Source organism: Spermophilus citellus (assembly GCF_964194105.1).
Source record: "Spermophilus citellus genome assembly, chromosome: 10".
In the NCBI taxonomy this organism is placed as follows: Eukaryota; Metazoa; Chordata; class Mammalia; order Rodentia; family Sciuridae; genus Spermophilus; species Spermophilus citellus.
Genome location: NC_138197.1, coordinates 76400948 through 76418441, shown reverse-complemented (window position 1 = coordinate 76418441; position 17494 = coordinate 76400948). Strand labels below are relative to the sequence as shown.

The 17494-nt window shown below is 37.1% G+C and overlaps 1 protein-coding gene across 1 annotated transcript; it reads right to left on the bottom strand.

The window, feature by feature from the left end:
• Positions 1 to 5720: 5720 nt before the first annotated feature.
• LOC308657688 (olfactory receptor 6C2-like) lies at positions 5721 to 6659 on the bottom strand (the record flags this gene model as incomplete). Its single annotated transcript, XM_081309626.1, has 1 exon — positions 5721 to 6659. One exon carries the CDS (start codon positions 6657 to 6659, stop codon positions 5721 to 5723), a length of 939 nt encoding a protein of 312 aa, XP_081165752.1.
• Positions 6660 to 17494: the final 10835 nt, after the last annotated feature.

Sequence of the window (17494 nt, the reverse complement as noted above, 5' to 3'; positions counted from 1 at the left end):
TTCGTAGGGTCTGTCACAATAGGAAGCAGTATTACATTCTGGTGATATGTATGCAATATGGATCAAGATCATGTGGGTTCAGATCTCAGCAATTCCACCTATGATTAGTTGTGTGTCTTTGGCTCCGTGCTTCCTATGCTTCATCTGTAACACAAGAATGATAAGAATTATTTTTTAGTTAATAACAAGTAATGATCATAATAATTATAGATTATTAGTTGACTCTATTATTGCCATACATATTTTTTAGTGTGATGCCTGGCATATAGTAAACAATGTAAGTGCTCTTATTATTTTACTTGACCATAGGAAAAATCTCTTCTGTATTGCAAACACTCATGTTTGCCACTCAGGCAGCATTTCAATGTATGCTGTTTTGTGAAGTTTCTTGTATTGTTAACCTTGTTTATTGTCCCAGGGAAGATTTATTCATTCATTTTAGTATTTCTATGCTACACAGCATAATGATGAATATACTTTCAAATATTTATTAAGGTGTGAACAAAATGTATTGAACACTAGAGTTCTAGGGCTTTCTCTGTTGCCAGGAGAAATGATTACCTGAGTGAGAGACACTGAACTTTGTGTAGGTTGGTTGGTTTGTTTTTCATTTCAGGAAAGTATTATCTTATTTTATTATCATCTCAGCGAATGTTCTCACTTGGCACCTAACTGGCATCAAACTGAAGACCTCAGGCCAACAAACCTGGGCTGCTCACAAGCCCCCGTAAATTGGTCTTTATGTCAGGAATATCAGAGCACCTGTTTCTGTCTTTGGTTCCTTAGAAAGGCCTAAATCTGTCTCAGATACACTAGTGGTACTGGCCACAAGGTGGTAGGAAAGTCCTGAAATTGCAATCTGCTGGAACAGGAAGCCAAGCTACTACTTGCTAGTGGGATTCTTTTCTCAGGTGGCAGAACCAGATAGGGTCCTAATCATGCTCATTGTCAGCATTCTTCTGTCTCTGCCTGAGCTGGAATGAATAAAGGGCCATTCTCTCTCAAGGCTCAGGGGAGCTGTGAGCTCTTTGGTCAGTGCTGCTGGCTGGATAAAATCCTAATTCAGTTTTGTCACCTTCATAAAGTACACCCTCAGGACCATGCTGAATACTCAGAGCCCTTCGGAACATTTTAATTACGTGCAATTTCCTACTATCGGAGTAGTTCAGGACTGTCTGGGCTGGGTCCCTTCTTAGGATCGCAATTCAGGATTAGGTACTCAAAGCATGAATAACAGGAAATACATTCCAAAGACGGAGGATGCTCTTTAAAAACAAAACAAAACAAACAAACAAACAAAAAACCCTGTTGAAGAAACAATGTGAGACATCACTGGCATAGAGTAAACTGGTCACTCAGCCGGGCACAAGCAGATGCTGTGTTGTGTTTAGACCAGGATCTCTTCTCTGGAGTGATGCATGTAGGGACTCAGCTTGGGGGCCCCGCAGTTCAGTTGTGCAGCTCTATTTTCCCAGTCCCTGAAGATCACCAGCAGCTACAGCAGAATGAAGACCAGATGCGGTCCGGACGAACCAGAGCTCTCTTGTCTGCTCCACCAGCTTCTGGCACAGCAGCATTTCAAAGACGCACTTGAGGCTAAGGACCATAAGAACCCAGAAGAGACACAGCACTGCTAGGTGCTCTTCCTAGTCTTGGAAGAGGCGCAGGGACAGGATAGTGATAAAGCAGGTGCTGAACCCGGCAGGGTTGAAGAAGGGCACGAACACGTTCCACCAGGAGAGGCCTGTGGCCAGGCCGTCCATTCGCAGTGCTAGAAGCGTGGGGAACACCAATAGGGGAAGCAGGTGCAGGAAGATCTGGAAGGTGGCGAGGCCCAGCCACTGAACCAGCCTCCTTAGCCAGAAGAGCATTGTGCTGGCAGAGTGCTCCTGCGCAGTGTGCGCCTAGAGGCCTGGCGACCCCTCTGCGGGCGGACCGGGTTGTCTCCAGCAAGAGGCACCTGGCAGCCCGCCTGCCCGGCCCCGCCCACTCCGCCTGGACCAGGCTCCAGAGCGCCCTAGATCCCCCAGCCTCCCCTGGGACTTAGAGTGGCCGAAGGCCATGTCTGTGTAGGGTTTTTAATATCCAAAATAGTAATTTTCCTATCTTTTCAGAGCAGCCACTTTGGGATCAATTGTGCAAACAAGGAATATGTTCCCTAGGGGTGTCGGTACTAACAAAAACACTTTGTTCTTTAATGAACAAAGGTTAAATGGATATTTAAGAGAAGCCATCCCACAGAGACTTGTGAGGAAGTTGGAATGGGATCATCACAGGCAGGTGGTCAGCAGGCTGGAGAGAAGAGCAGCAGAGATGGAGCAACGGGTTGAATGCCATCCTTGTATTGATTGGCCTGAAAAAGACATTTTAAAGTTTTCTTTCAAATCTATCATTTAGGTAGCCACAGATCTTTCTCATCATGGAGAAAGTAGTTATTTAACTTGAGGATTGTATTTATTTTTTTAGTAGACTTTTTTTTTTTTAAAAGAACACTTTTATATTATAGAAGAGTGAGAAAATAATACAGAGGGTGTCCACATATCCTATGCCCAATATCCCCTATTATTAACATCTTACATTGGTATAATGAACTTCTTATAATTCATTAACCAATACTGGTACATTATTATTAAATAAAGCCCATAGTTTGTTCAGACTTTTAAACTTTTACCTAATACCTTTTTCTATTCTAGAATCCCTGGGATAGCACATTACATTGAGTTGTCATGTATTTTTAGGCTCCTCTTGGCTGTGCCAGATTCTCAGACTTCCCTTATTTTTGATGGCCTTGGTATTTTTGAGGGGGGACTGGTCAGGTATTTTGTACCATGCTCCAGTATTGGAATCTATCTGCTGTGTTTGGGATGATCATAGAGGTGAAGTGCAATTTTTGGCCTGTCACATTGAGGTTACTGATCAACATAACGTATGACTGTTGATGTTGGCCTGGATCTCCTGGCTCAGACTGTTTGTCACACTTCTCCACTGTAAAGATTCCCTCCTCCCCACACTGTTTCTATACTATACTCTTGGGAAGAAAGTCCTATGTACCTCGCCTAAGGAGTGGGGAGCTTTGTTCCCCTGCTTTCTATTTACCTACATAAATTGTTTGGACTACTTCTGCACAGGATGTCTCTTCTCCATCATTTATTAATTTATTTAAATATTTATTTGTATCACTGTGAACTCTTGAATACTGGATATTTTGTATTATAATTTAATAATATTTTATTTATTTTGTTACCTAAATTGTTCCAGCTCTTTCAGTTGCTTCTCTGTACTTCTAACATACGTTATCTATATAATTGCACTTAAAAAGATGGTTCAGGAGGCTCATACTTGAAGAAATGCTCTGGATACCAAAGTCAGGGGTGAATGTAAGCGGTCCTGCTTGCCTTACGAGCACTCACTTTTTTCTTTCTGAGAGTGATATATAAATTCCATGTTACCAGGGACCTTTCCCTATTTGTTTAGTGTCATATTCTCAGTGAATGAAACAATGCTTACCACATGCAGTTTTTCAATAAATAATTGTTGAATGAATAAACAAAATTAAAATGGCAGTTCTTAGAGGGAAGTGGTAGGAATATTTTCCTTGCTTGCCTTGAGTAAAATGTAATGATATAAATAATAACTATAGTACTGTCTTTTCTTCCTTGCCCTTAAATCTTGCATTGTAGCACATTTCCATGACCACACTCTCATTTCCTTGATCATGCAAATAGCAGTTTTAGTGTAAGGTCTAAGTGACACCAAACTAGATCATATCTAATTAAGAAGATATTTCAGGCTGCAATTGTGGCTGAGTAGTAGAGTGCTTGCCTAGTATGTGTGAGGCACTGGGTTCAATTCTCAGCACCACATAAAAATAAATGAGGGATACTGTGTCTACCTACAAGTAAAACAAATATATATATTTTAAAAAGCACATCCTTAATTTATATTATTGAATTATGTATGACATCAGAAAGATTTTAGGTTATGTATTTAAATCTGACAACGATATATAGGTGATGAACTGGCATCTATTATCAAGAGTTTTTAATTCTTCCTCGGTCAGAGGCATTTGCCCTCAAAGAATAATAGAAACAAGATTAATACATACATAACACAAACATTGAAAACCAGTAGGATTATAGTGACAAAAAATGTAGAATAAAAATATTTTTGTTGAGAGACTAATATTTAGATTGGAACTGTGATAGCAATGTAGGTGTATGAGAAGAAAATAAGAATTTTTCATAGAAAAAATAATAATGCTGAGTGACTAAAATTGGGCATAGATCAGGAAAAGCTGAGGGCAAGCAGGGTGACACACATATACACATTGCAAACATATATGTTTAAAATTTGCCACTTGGTATAAAATCCCTCTACCCTACATGTAAAATTAAACTCCACAAAGTTCTGAATATTTTCATTAATCAGAGTTGGCAAAGTTAATTCTGGTCCTCAGTTATTTGATGCACTCCATGTTGAGATGACAGAGACGTGACCAATGCCCTCCATTTATGAGTGGGTACAAGAGAAGAATGCTGCACTGTCCAGAACAGAAGTAGGTGATAAGCTTGTCTGAACCTACTTCATGTCAAGTGTTGGTCCTATCCATAGGCACTTGGTTCCTGAGTGGCAAATGGGGCAGACTTTTAAAAATAAACTTTATAATGTTAATTTTCTGTTCATCAATCAAGGAAAACAATATTACTACACATAAATTCTGCTTGATAAGGACTCACAATATGGGTGAAGTTATTAATTCAGAAAATATATATATATCACAAAGATATATGATTAAATTAATGAGAGAAACTAGAGGAGACATGGTTGTGTTTTGTTGGTGTCTTAGAAAGGCAAAAAGAAGAATGCCCTTTGGCAATACTCTGATTTTTTTCTCAATATTTTTGAAGTATAAAGGAAGATTATACCCATACTTGGCCATTATATGAACAATTTATATGTCTGATCAAAATATAAAGTGTAGTTGAGCAGTTTAATGTTTGATAAACATAGATAATAGTTACATATGTACTATAAAAGCACAAAAGTTTATTTACATAATTATAAAGCACAAAACAACAAAAGACTTTTTATCAGTTATCCGAATCCCAATTATGTGCATGACTAGTACTTGTTTTTCTTCTTCACACTCTTCTCTAGACCCATCCATGTTTTCCAAACTCTCATTTTATCTTTGACATCTTAGAATATCCTTTCCAAATAATGAAATTGTTTTGATAAGTTGATCAATCTTCTTAAACTCTAACATTGTTGAATCAAGAGATGCTGTCAATTTGAATAGTTGGAGAACTTACCCAACCAAAATTTAATGCTTCTAAATTCAGAGCTTGTTCTCTGTGAGTTTATGTCTCACACAAGTGAGAAGTGGTCTCTGGATATTTCCATTCCACATCATAAGAAGGGCATATGGCCAGAGATGCAACTTCTGCTTTGCATTTCCTTTTTATGACATTGGGTCTTTGACTAATATCTGGGGCATGCAATTATTGAAGAAACCATTCTGAATAAAGGAAACTTAAAAGAAGGCAAAATAAATTGTTTGATTTTTTGGTTTTTGTATAATAAGAGAAAAATGTTCCAGGGAGAACATTAGCTTGATGAGTATACCAAATTGGAAGAAGCCATGTTTGTCACTTTCATGAACAGTGCTCACAGTTATTCAGATTTAAATGTAAGTAAGCCTCAAAAAAATCAATAGGCTCTCAATTCTTTGTGAGAAATACAGTCCGTTTTACTGTGTCTTTGAAAGCTGCTTTTACTTGTTTGTTTCGAAGTGTATAGATGAAAGGGTTAAGCAAAGGGGCAACTGAAGTAGTGAGGATGGACACCACCTTGTTAATGGCCACTCCTTCCTTTGCTGAAGGCTTGACATAGATGAAGATGCAGCTGCCATAGGTGATGGAAACCACAATCATGTGGGAGGAGCAGGTGGAAAAGGCCTTTTTCCTTTGTTGGACAGAAGGAAATTTTAGAATGGTCTTGATGATGTATGTGTAGGAGAGAGTGACACACACCAAGGTAATACTTAGTGTCAGTATGGCAGAAGTCAAGACTATTTTCTCTAAAAACACTGTGTCTGAGCAGGTTATCTGTAGAAGGGGAGATGCATCACAGCCAAAGTGATCAATCTCATTTGAGTCACAGAATTCCAACTGGAGGCCTAAGCCAAGGGGTGGGAGGATGATCAGCAGGCCAGCAAACCAACAGCCGAGGACAAGTATAGCACAGACTCTGTTGCTCATGATGGTTGTGTAGTGCAGGGGCTTACAGATGGCCACATAGCGGTCATAGGACATGGCAGCCAGGAGATAAAATTCTGTTGCTCCCAAGAGGACAACAAAAAATAACTGGGTGGCACAAGCATTGTAAGTAACAGTGTTGTCACCAGTTGTCATGGTGTACAGGAATCTGGGAATACAAACAGTGGTGAATGAGACTTCCAGGAAAGAGAAATTTCGGAGGAAAAAATACATGGGAGTTTTAAGATGAGAATTCAAAAGTGTGAGTGTGATAATGGTGAGGTTCCCAGCCACACTCAATATGTAAGTGAGAAACAAAAATATGAAAATTAGAACTTGTAGTTTTGGATCATCTGTCAATCCCAGCAGGATGAATGTTGTTATTGCTGTACGATTTCTCATCCCTGCCTTATGCCAAGTCACAAGCGACTGGACCTGAAGAGAGATGTCATAAGAAGCCAGCATTGGAGCCTGACTGGAGATATCCCAGCCAGACAGCTCAGTGCACTTAATATTCCTTTACCTGATTATCAATTACCTCATTGAATATACCCATACCATTGACATCTTACAAGAAGTTTTCTACAGAAAATTTTGAATATAAATCTTATGCTTGTAATTCTCTGATGACAAACCACATTTTAGTAAAAATGTCAAATAAGAACCAAACAAAACATAAATCATATGTGCAGAATGCAGTTTATTAACAATATTGCCTGGAGGTGACACTTCATGTGTTCTTAATCTGGAAGAACTATGACAATTTTGGATTTCTCTTATCCCATCTTCATCTTTCTTTGCCTTCTCCTGCCATACTGTAATGTTCTATGCTCAAAATCTGGGAGGATCTGTTAATTAGGATTTTATGTTCATCATTTAAATTTGTTGCAATGATTTTTAACAGCAACACATTCATCTTAGTGTTAATTTTTCTTTGTGCTTAAATTATCTCTAAAAAGGGTGAAAAATTTAGAGCACAAAGGTGTACCTTAGCTTTTGTGTTCTTATGTTTTGTGAATGAAAAGTATTTCTTTTTATGAGTTTTTTTTTAGATACACAGTATTAGTGAAACATTGTATTTGGGTTCATTTTAATATAATTATACAAGCATGGAATGTAATTTGCTCTGATTCAGTCCTCACTACTTCCCCTTTCCTTTCTGGTATTCTCTTGATCTTTCTACTATTTATTTATGATTTTTATGTTTATGCCCTTTGGATATACATGAAGGTGCAATTGGTTGGGGCATATTCATAGATGTACATAGGAAAGTGTGTCAGATTCATTTCACCCTTCTTTCCCCTTCCCTTCCCTCTTTCTAGATCCCTTTCCTCTACTCCACTGATCTCTCTTCTATAGTGAAAAGAATTTCTAGACAGTTTTGAGACTCTTAGACATTGTGTTTCCTGAACCTTCAAAGTTGTATAAAGAACCATTTTCTGGAACCTGAGCATGACCCTGATTGAGTCCTGCTGTGGTGTTGGTCAAGGACAGAGCCCAGGAGGAGAGATCTGTGGTGTTGCTTTCTTTGCAGCCTGGTCCACCCAGTCTTCTTAGTGCCACTCAGTCAGCTGAGTCTGTCTCTGACCTCTTTTTTGAATGATTCCTGCTGTTTCATTCCAATCATTTTCCCTGCTAATTTACCAACTGTCTTCCTAATCTTGTTTATGTTCTCTGGGTTTTTGGTAATGTAACTAGCTCAGGCAACATCTAGGAACAGATGGACTCTTACAAACTCATCTTTGTAAACAAATAATAAAGTTCCCTACCTTTCTCTTTGGCCTTTATGTCTATCCATTTCAGCACTTCCCAGAAGTTTCAAGCCTCCTTGTATTCTAATTGATAGATTTTCAGGAACCAGGTTAGATATGGGCTCAGGGAATTCTGCTTCACTTTGCATCCAAACTTAAACCCTCATTGCAGTTCCATATTTTAAGCAGCTGTTTTCAGATATACAACTTGAAGATTCCATAAATTCATTATCAGCAGTGTAAATGTATTTAATAACTTAAAAATTATAAAATATGTTATAAAATATGACATTCTAAAATATGTCTTAGTAGGGGGATTGTTAAATGATCAATTTTAGATATAGCTCACAATTTATTAAAAAAACCTATAAACTTTTGTATAAAGAGGCTAAAAACTAATTTTTTAATGTTTAGATAACAGCCCCACTTGCACCCAATATTTGTGGTCCATTTGAGAATCAAAGACACTGTACATTTCTCTTATTTATTACTGTCCATGGAAACAATCAACATTCATTCATTCAAATGAACATTCAATAATCACTTATTATGTACAGAGGATTATATCAGAGACTTGAGGTCCACCTATGAAAAAGTTGCTCCCTAAAGAAGATTTGAGACCACCGGTAGAAAATAATATTTCATATTAGCACATTTTCATTGACATGGTAACATAAGGTAACAGCAGAAATGTAATTTTGGATTCAAAACAGTAACTATTTTATGCTTCTTCCTTTACAATTGTTCTTAGTTATACTAGTACCTATTCATATTTTCCTTTATCAATTCAGATTCAACAGGCTCTTATCTTTGTACAAAATTTAGCAGTCCAAGGTGTCACCAAAAGCAGGACATATGGCTCAGGGTTCACAGATCTGATTTTAGAACAAGGAAAAGAGCATGGAAGAAATAATTCACCTGAGAGATAATATTGTACCATCAGGGCCCCTGGCAAATACACAGTGATATGCCATATACACTGCTGATAACGAATTTATTTATTCACACTGAATTACCCTTGTTTCCCTCCCTCTGTTCTCTCCCATGTTTCTTAGTCACTTTGCTGATTTTTTTAATGAACTGTCTAGTGAATTTTAAAATATATTGCAGACACTTCTGTCTTATATTTGAAACAAACCTCATTTAGTCTTCATTTGGGACCAGTACTTCTCACAGATTGGACAGTTTAGGTTCATGAAGAGTTTGAATGCTGCATCTGCCAAAACCGTGGCAAAAGGACTTCAATACCTGAAGGATAAAAAGGGGATGTTTCTTCTAAGATCATATCTAATATGGATATCATCTATGACACTAGCAGATTTTCTGAATAGAGGTGTCTTTTCTGTAGTCTTCTATGTTTCTAGAGAGTTAAAACGGTCTCCTCTACTGATACTCATGGCCAGGATAAAGGAGAAACTGACCAACAGAGGAAAATTCTAATTTCATTTTTCTTCAGAATGACACTTTTATAGAATTAATTGTCAACCCCCTTCAATGAACCGAATATAAGACTTTAAAACCGATTGTTCATCCTCTGCCTGATTTTCAGAATATGGAATATATGTCACAAAAATTACATACTAATTATATACTTACTTTTTGGATATATCTTCATTAGAGGGCTTTGACAGAACCACAGTGTAGGAGCATTACCTGTCGAGGAGCTTTGTGTGTATTCTGTTCCCACTTATGTTTCACCTATCTCAGTCCCCACCCTCAGCCTCCACATGAGCATATGCATGGGTGGACACACACATGCACACACACATTCACCCTCAGGCAGGTGTGTCAATTGACAGTTCCTGTCTAGATTTTCATCACTCCTGCTATCATGAGACCAATCTCTATCCTGTCTTTATTCCACACATCTAGAATGGCATCTTATACCAGATTTCCCATTGATTCTGTTAGTTCAAGGAAAAAAAAAATAGTGGTGTAGAGCAGAAAAGAAAATTCTAGTCTGTTGGAGAGCTCATGTGGTCTTGGTCAGGGAGGCAGGCTTCCCTGAAATTTCTGTAATAGCAGTCTGTGCTTTATATTGCTACCAGTTCACAAGGAACAACAGAGCAAACAATTCAGTCCTTGGTGACTCAGTTTGAGAAGTTATTCACAAATTGGTGGCAGTCTAATGAACAATACAAAAAATTATGTAGTAATAGGGACAGTGTCCTCAGAGACTGGAGAGTTTAGTATGTTTGAATTCAGTTTTGATTACTTTGTTGAAACTCTGTATTTCCCCAGGATTAGATCCTGCCTGCTACTTCATATGTATTATATGTTATGTATTTGTAACCTAAATCGCGTGTAAAATAAAAATACTATAGTTAAAGAAAATATAAGAAGTCCTGTTTTCCAGGTAAATAAAACTGAGGATCAGAGGACTGTGAGTCAGTGTGCTTCCAGGGGTGGTGCATGTTTTGAACAGAAGTTTATCTTACACTCCAATATCTGCTTCTGTAGGAGGTTCACTGGCATTTCAGATGTGATGTTCTCTTAATCTGCCTGGCCCACATTGTCATCACACCCCTTCCAACTTGTAGCTTTTCAGATAAGCAGTGGACCTACCTCTAATATTTAAAGCAACAGAGAGTTTTGCATCTAAGCACTGAATGAAAAGTCCTTGGTCCCAGGATATGTTCTATATTTTTTGTATTTACTGTGACTTCTCACTACTTTGTCGAAGTGACTAAGGGTTTTTCTTTGACTGTTTCTGCCATCATTTCTGGACTCCAGCTCCTGCTGTTCCTGTTGATTCTTTTGTCACATGATGGAGATGTGCACTGCAGCAGGTGTCTTGGCTGTCCCTCTGCTCACTGCACCACCCGCCATCCACTCAGCACTGCTCTACTGAGTTTTCTCACACATCACTCCTGTCTCTCTGTCTGTCATACCTGGCAAAAGGGATAGGTTTGAGATAAAGGAGATGTCTCTTTATTGAGTAAAGATTTTTAAAATATGTTCTTCTTAGATATTCATGACAGTAGAACGTATTTTGACATATCGTACATACATGGAGTTTGACTTTCTGTTCTTGTGGTTGTACATGATGTGGAGTTACACTGGTCGTTTATTTATATATGAACAGAGGAAAGTTATGCCCAATTCATTCTACTGTCTTTTGAGTGAAGTTTTGAGGAACAGCTGATGAGCTGTAGCTAACACTGGTCATTTCCCTCCTTGTTCTGCTTCTTTTTATCCATAGTTACTGAGTACTAGTTTTATTGAGGGTGACAAAATGCCCAGGTAAAATACTACCCAACCTCCCTGAGAGCTAATGTAGCTGCATGGCTAAGATTATGGCTGATGATAGACTTTCCACATTTTAATTGCTATTATTGCTATAGAACCATCAATTTACCTGTGAATTCTGCTTTAGTTGTATTTTCAGTTATGTTTCTCAGAAATCTTATGAATGATTTCTATCTTAATTCTCTTTGACTAGATATTATGTTTTGCATAATTTGAATCCTTTGAAATTCATCTAGATCTGCCCCAAATGCTGTCTAAGTAAATATTTTCTGTGAACTTTAGAACATTTCTGCTCTTCTTTGGGTGGAGTGTTCTGTAAATAAAGTCAGGAAGGCCATAGTTACAGAGGTTTTGCTTAAGTCTCCTATATACTTACTGAATTTCTGTATTAGTTCAATTAATCATCGACACAAGTGTTTCAATGTTTCTAACTATAATAGTGTATTTGTCTTTTTATCCTTGTAGTTTAATAAGGTTATGCTTCCTATATTTTGAAGCATTATTCTATGTACAAATACTTAGAGCAGTTATGGTTTCTTAAAGAATAGAGCTTTATATCACCCCCAAACTTGTTATCTCTACTAAAATTCTTTAGTCTAATTTACATTGTACATTGTGAATATGTCCATTGTGAATTAAAAAATGTAGATAATGCAATGCATTATTATTTGTTATAGGCTATCATCTAACTTTCTGAATAGTGCTATTTCATCTAATTCCTTCTGAAAATTTGTTGTTCAATTTCTGCGTTATATTAAAATTTACTTTCTTTTAGGCAGCAGAGTTGCCATTGCTGCTGCCTATTTTTCTTCCTCTCGCCTCATAGTTTTTCTGTCTTTCCATGGTGACGACACTTGAAATTCACTCTATTAACACATTTAAAATGTGTGCCATGGCATTGCTAAGTATAGTCATATTGTTATGCCTTAGATCTCCAGAACTTACTTGTCTTGCTTAGCAAACTTTGTACCCATTGACCAAACATCTCCCTGCTTCTCCCACCCCACAGCCACTGTTCTATTCTATGTTTCTCTTCTGTTTTTTATCTATTTTACTTTCCTCATACAAGAGATTAAACAATGATCTTTTTTAGTGTCTGACTTATTATTTTAAAATAGTGTCCTCTAGGTTCATACATATTGTCAAAATGCCAGGATGTTCATATTTTTTTATGGGGATTCTTTTTTCACTCCTTCCACATTTTTTAACTGGTGCATTATAGATAGTTGGACATACTGTTACGTCCCTCCATGTTGTTACATACATGGTGTTGTTACAGACTCCTGCCTACACACAGTAGGTCAATGTAATGTTACAAATATCACTCCCCGGCACTTCCCTGTTTCCTTCCCAATTTTCCCTCTTTCCTTTCTTCTAATGATCTCCTTTTAATTTTCGTGAAATCCCTGTCCTCCCTTCTTTTCCTTTTACCGCTCTCTAGCTTCCAAATATGAGGACAAACATGTAATCTTTGACCTTCTGAGTTTGGCTTATTTCACTTAACATAATGGCCTCAATTCTATCCAATTTCCTGCAATAGACACAATATCATTTTTCTTTATGAAGGAATAAAACTCTCTCTCTCTCTCTCTCTCTCTCTCTCTCTCTCTCTCTGTCTCTCTGTCTCTCTCTCTCTCTCTCCCTGTGTGTGTGTGTGTGTGTGTGCATAAGCACATCAGTATTGTATTTTTTTTATCCATCCATCCATTGATGAACATCTAGACTGGTTCCCTAGTTTGGCTATTGTGAATTTTGCTGCTATAACCATGGTATGCATGAATCACTATAGAATGATGACTTTAATTTTTCAGGATAAATACCAGGGACTGATACAGTTTGGTCATATAGTGGTTCCATGCCTAGCCTTTGAGGAAACTATACAGATATCCATGGTTGTACTAATTTCAAATCCCACCAACAATGTAAATGTGTTCCTTTTTCTCCTCATTTTCTCCAGAATTTATTATTATATGTATGCTTGATGCTGCTTGCTATGAATGGTGTGAGATAAAATCTCAGTGTAGGTTTTTTTTTGTACCAGTGATTGAACTCAGGGGCACTCAACAGCTGAGCCACATCCCCAGCACTATTTTGTATTTTATTTAGAGACAGGATCTCACTAAGTTGCTTAGTACCTCACCCTTGCTGAGGCTGGCTTTGAACTCACAATCCTCCTGCTTTAGTTTTCCAAGCCAGGATGCTGGGATTACAGGTGTGAGCCTCTGTACCCATCCTTCAGTGTAGTTTTGATTTACATTTCCTAATAGCTAATGATGTTGAACATTTTTTCATCTATTTGTTGATCTTTGTATTTTTTATCTTGAGAAGAGTTTAATTCATTTGCTCATTTATTAATTGGGTTATTTGATTTTTTGGTGTTAAGTTTTTTGAGTTCTTCATATATTCTAGATATTAATCCTCTGTCACAGAGTAGTGAGCAAAGATTTTCTTTGATTCTGTATGTTCTCTCTTCACATTCCTAATTCTTTCCTTTGCTGTGCCATCTTAGTGGAAAATATTATTTGGTTCTATCTATTATGTATCTACCATTGATCTGTCATCTTTCTATCAACTATTTTTCACTTTTCTGATAATCATTGATTATATGCAAACATAGCAGCAGGAGGTCACCTGTCAGTATCCACAGGTTGCCCAAGGGTAGGGCTTTTCTACTTGCACCAGACAGGTGAAATGCAGCTCAGTTGGCAGCTTGGTAAAGTTGCCTGTGGTATGTGTCATGCCCCTGCCAGTCTCTAGGGCCTGTGTGTGGGTTGGGGTCACTCTAATGCACCTAGGTAATGCATCATACTCTGTGCAACCTGTACCTTTTAATCTCCATGGGAAGCACAGTGGGTGGGGGCATAGCAGCAGCTCAGAGGAGCAACTCATTCACTGCACTGGGGGAAGAACACAGTTGGATTGGGTCTCAAAATGGAGCAGCCTGGGTTGGGGGGATTACTACATGGACTGGGTTCTGCCTCTGGTGTAGTGCAGTGGGGAACACACCCTGATGTTGTCAGACTGTCACTTTTGAAGATGATATGACCTTATATATAAAGAAAGACCTCCAAACTCCCCCTAAAACTAATTAGAACAAATTAATTCAAGTTGAACACAAAATGAACATACAGAATAAATAGCATTTGAATACACCAATAGGAAATTACTTGAAACAGAAATCGAGAAAGAAATTTCATTTATAATAGTTAAAAAATTGATGCTTATGAGTAAATTTAAGCAAAGAGGTGCAAGATCTCTCTATATAATAAAAACTATAAAACTTTGATGAAAGAAATTGAAGAGGACACACATACAAAAATGGAACAATATCCTATGTTTTTGGGTTAGAAGATCAATATTGTTAGAATGTCTATAATAGCCCAAACCATCTACATGTTTAATGAGATCTCTATCAAAATGCCAACGACTTCTTCACCAAAACTGAAAGCACAATTCTGAAATTTGTGTGGAACCACAGAAAACTCCAAATAGCCAAATCAATCAACCCCCAAAAGCCATTCAAAAAATAATGAAGCAAGAGTCATCCTGTTACCTAAGCTCAAAACACAGTGTAAAACTTAGTAATCTAAATGGCATAGTGTTGACATAGAACCAAGGACATAGACCAGTGGAGCAAAATAGCCTAGAAGAAAACAGAAACATACACAGAAACATAAGCCAACTGATGTTTGACTCCTGATTCTCCAGTTACAGAAATCAAGTTAAAATGAATGCATGTCTTAATTATTAGACCTTAAACATTTTTATGAAGATAGTGATGTCCTGCCTTGTGATTTTAAGCATTGACTTACATGGTGTGCTTACCACTCTCTCCCAGCATATTCATACATTTCCTCTCTCCCACAGATATTCAGTGTACATGAGGCTAATGTTAACCAAATTCTGACAATTCATTGCTGACTATTCTGATGTCTTTATCTGGAACATAGGCAAGACCTTCACTGATCTGGTGGAATTAGACACAGGAGGAGTTGAATATATGTGTCTCGTGGTAGAAGGATTTTAAGTAGAATGGTTCATCATGTTTTACAGTCCTAGTTATAGTAAAGCAATCAATTTAATATCTATTCTTCCTAGTACTGTATAAAATAGATGCTGTTAATATCCATATATTAGTGTTGAGAAAGGTAAGCTTTATAAACATCAAATAAATAACCCTAGGTAATTCTGATAGATTGTCGAGAGTCTGAGATTTGAACTAAAAGCCTGTGTTTTAAACCACTGTGTGGCATTGCTTCTACCTTATCACACAGGTTTTGGAAGAAATTTGGGTGTGGAGGAACTTAATAATGTAGGTGTGACTGTTTAAGGATATTCTGTATCAGTTAAATGGTACATTAACAAATCTGGGATAAATTGAAAATCAAATTAATTACTAGACATTCAAAATAGAAGAGGCTTTCCATACAAGACCTTTTATTCAGAAATACTATACATGCTGCAATACTTTCTGTGGGTCTGACAATTTGTATTCATGATCAGTATAATCCAGCTTTTACCTTAAATGCTTGAGAAGCACCATGCTCATGTATATATAAAGTATATCAATATACTGGGTTATGTTGCATTTGTACTCAAAACAATAAACAGCATCCCACAACATGTTAGGATATCATTAAACCACATAAACATGCTCAGATTAAAAAACAAATGTCCTTCCATTGAATTCAAGGCCCTACCAACACCTGTTAAAATTAAGTTGTTACCTTGAATCCATTTGCCGAGTATTGTTTAGTAGGATAATTTATTCCTAGTTATTTCCCAAGACTCATAATTTGGAATATTCTAGATATAAAACTAAATACATACCTTATATTATTTTCACTTCGTAGAATAGATATCCACGGTGGTTTATGTTAGCAACAAAAGCGGTATATTTGAGGAAAATCAATGGAATGGTACACAAAATTTGTGTTTTATAATATCAAATTAATACAAACAAAAGGGTGAAAATAAAATAATAATAGGGTAAAGGATTTGATCCGTGTACAGTGTATGCATTTATTTGAAATATAACACTGAACCCCATTAATGTTTACAATGAATTCATATAAGTAAAAACATCACCAGAAAGTATCAAAGAGAGAGAGAAAATCTCTTGCTATTATTAACTTAAAAATATGTCATCTAAGAAAATAAGCAATAGATTCTGTCAAGGAGACGCACAAACACAGAGGCTTCTAACCTTCCTCTAGGAGTCTTTTTTAACCCTAACCTCTAGAAAGTGGGTATGTAAGGTGACAAAATCTAGAGAGTTTTTTTCTAATTTGAATAATGTGGACTAAATGTATACTCTTTCCTTTCATTTTCCTCTTACAAAGGGATGGAGGTTGCAATGGCTACAACTAAAACCTAAACGATAAAGGAGAGGAATGAAATTATACTTTAATGGAAGCACAGTCTCTGGGATTGAGGAACAAGGTCAGTGCCTCTCCCCTTGAAACAATGCTGATGGCCACAGGGTATTTCTTTTTTCTTTTCTTTCTTTTTGTTTTTTGTTTGGGGCGATACCCAGATTGAACACAGCAGCACTCAGCCATTAAGCCACATCCCAGCCCTATTTTGTATTTTATTTAGAGACAGGGTCTCACTGAGTTGCTTAGTGCCTGGTTATTGCTGAGGCTGGATTTGAACTCATAAACTCATAATCCTCAGCTTCCTGAGCTGCTGGGATTACAGGCATGTACCACTGCACTGGCTCACAAGGCATTTCTTAACACTACTCTGACTCATGACACTCAACTAACCCCACAGTTTGCAATTACACACTTCTTCTTAACAAGCAGTGTTTTGCTTCTTAAAGTTGAAGTCATTTCTGTAAAGAAGAGCTAAGTCTTTCTGTTCTTTGCTGGATCATTCACCTGTCTCTAGTAGCACTTACTATGTCATTTCATTTCTTTTTTGTAAATTTATCCAAAAATGTATAGTCTATATACCTTACTTCTACTATAGATTGTAGATTCCTTGAACATTTGAACATATGATTTCTGTATTTTTATCTTCAAGGGCCAGTTCGACCCTTGAAATTTAGTAGACTCTCTCTCTCTCTCTCTCTCTCTCTCTATATATATATATATATATATATATATATATATATATATATATATATATTTATGAAGTGCAAATACATTTTTCATTGAAGGGTGTTCTTTTTTTTCTTAAAACTTCACAATCTTTCTGACAGTGTCTTTGAAGACTTGCTTTACTTGTTGGTTT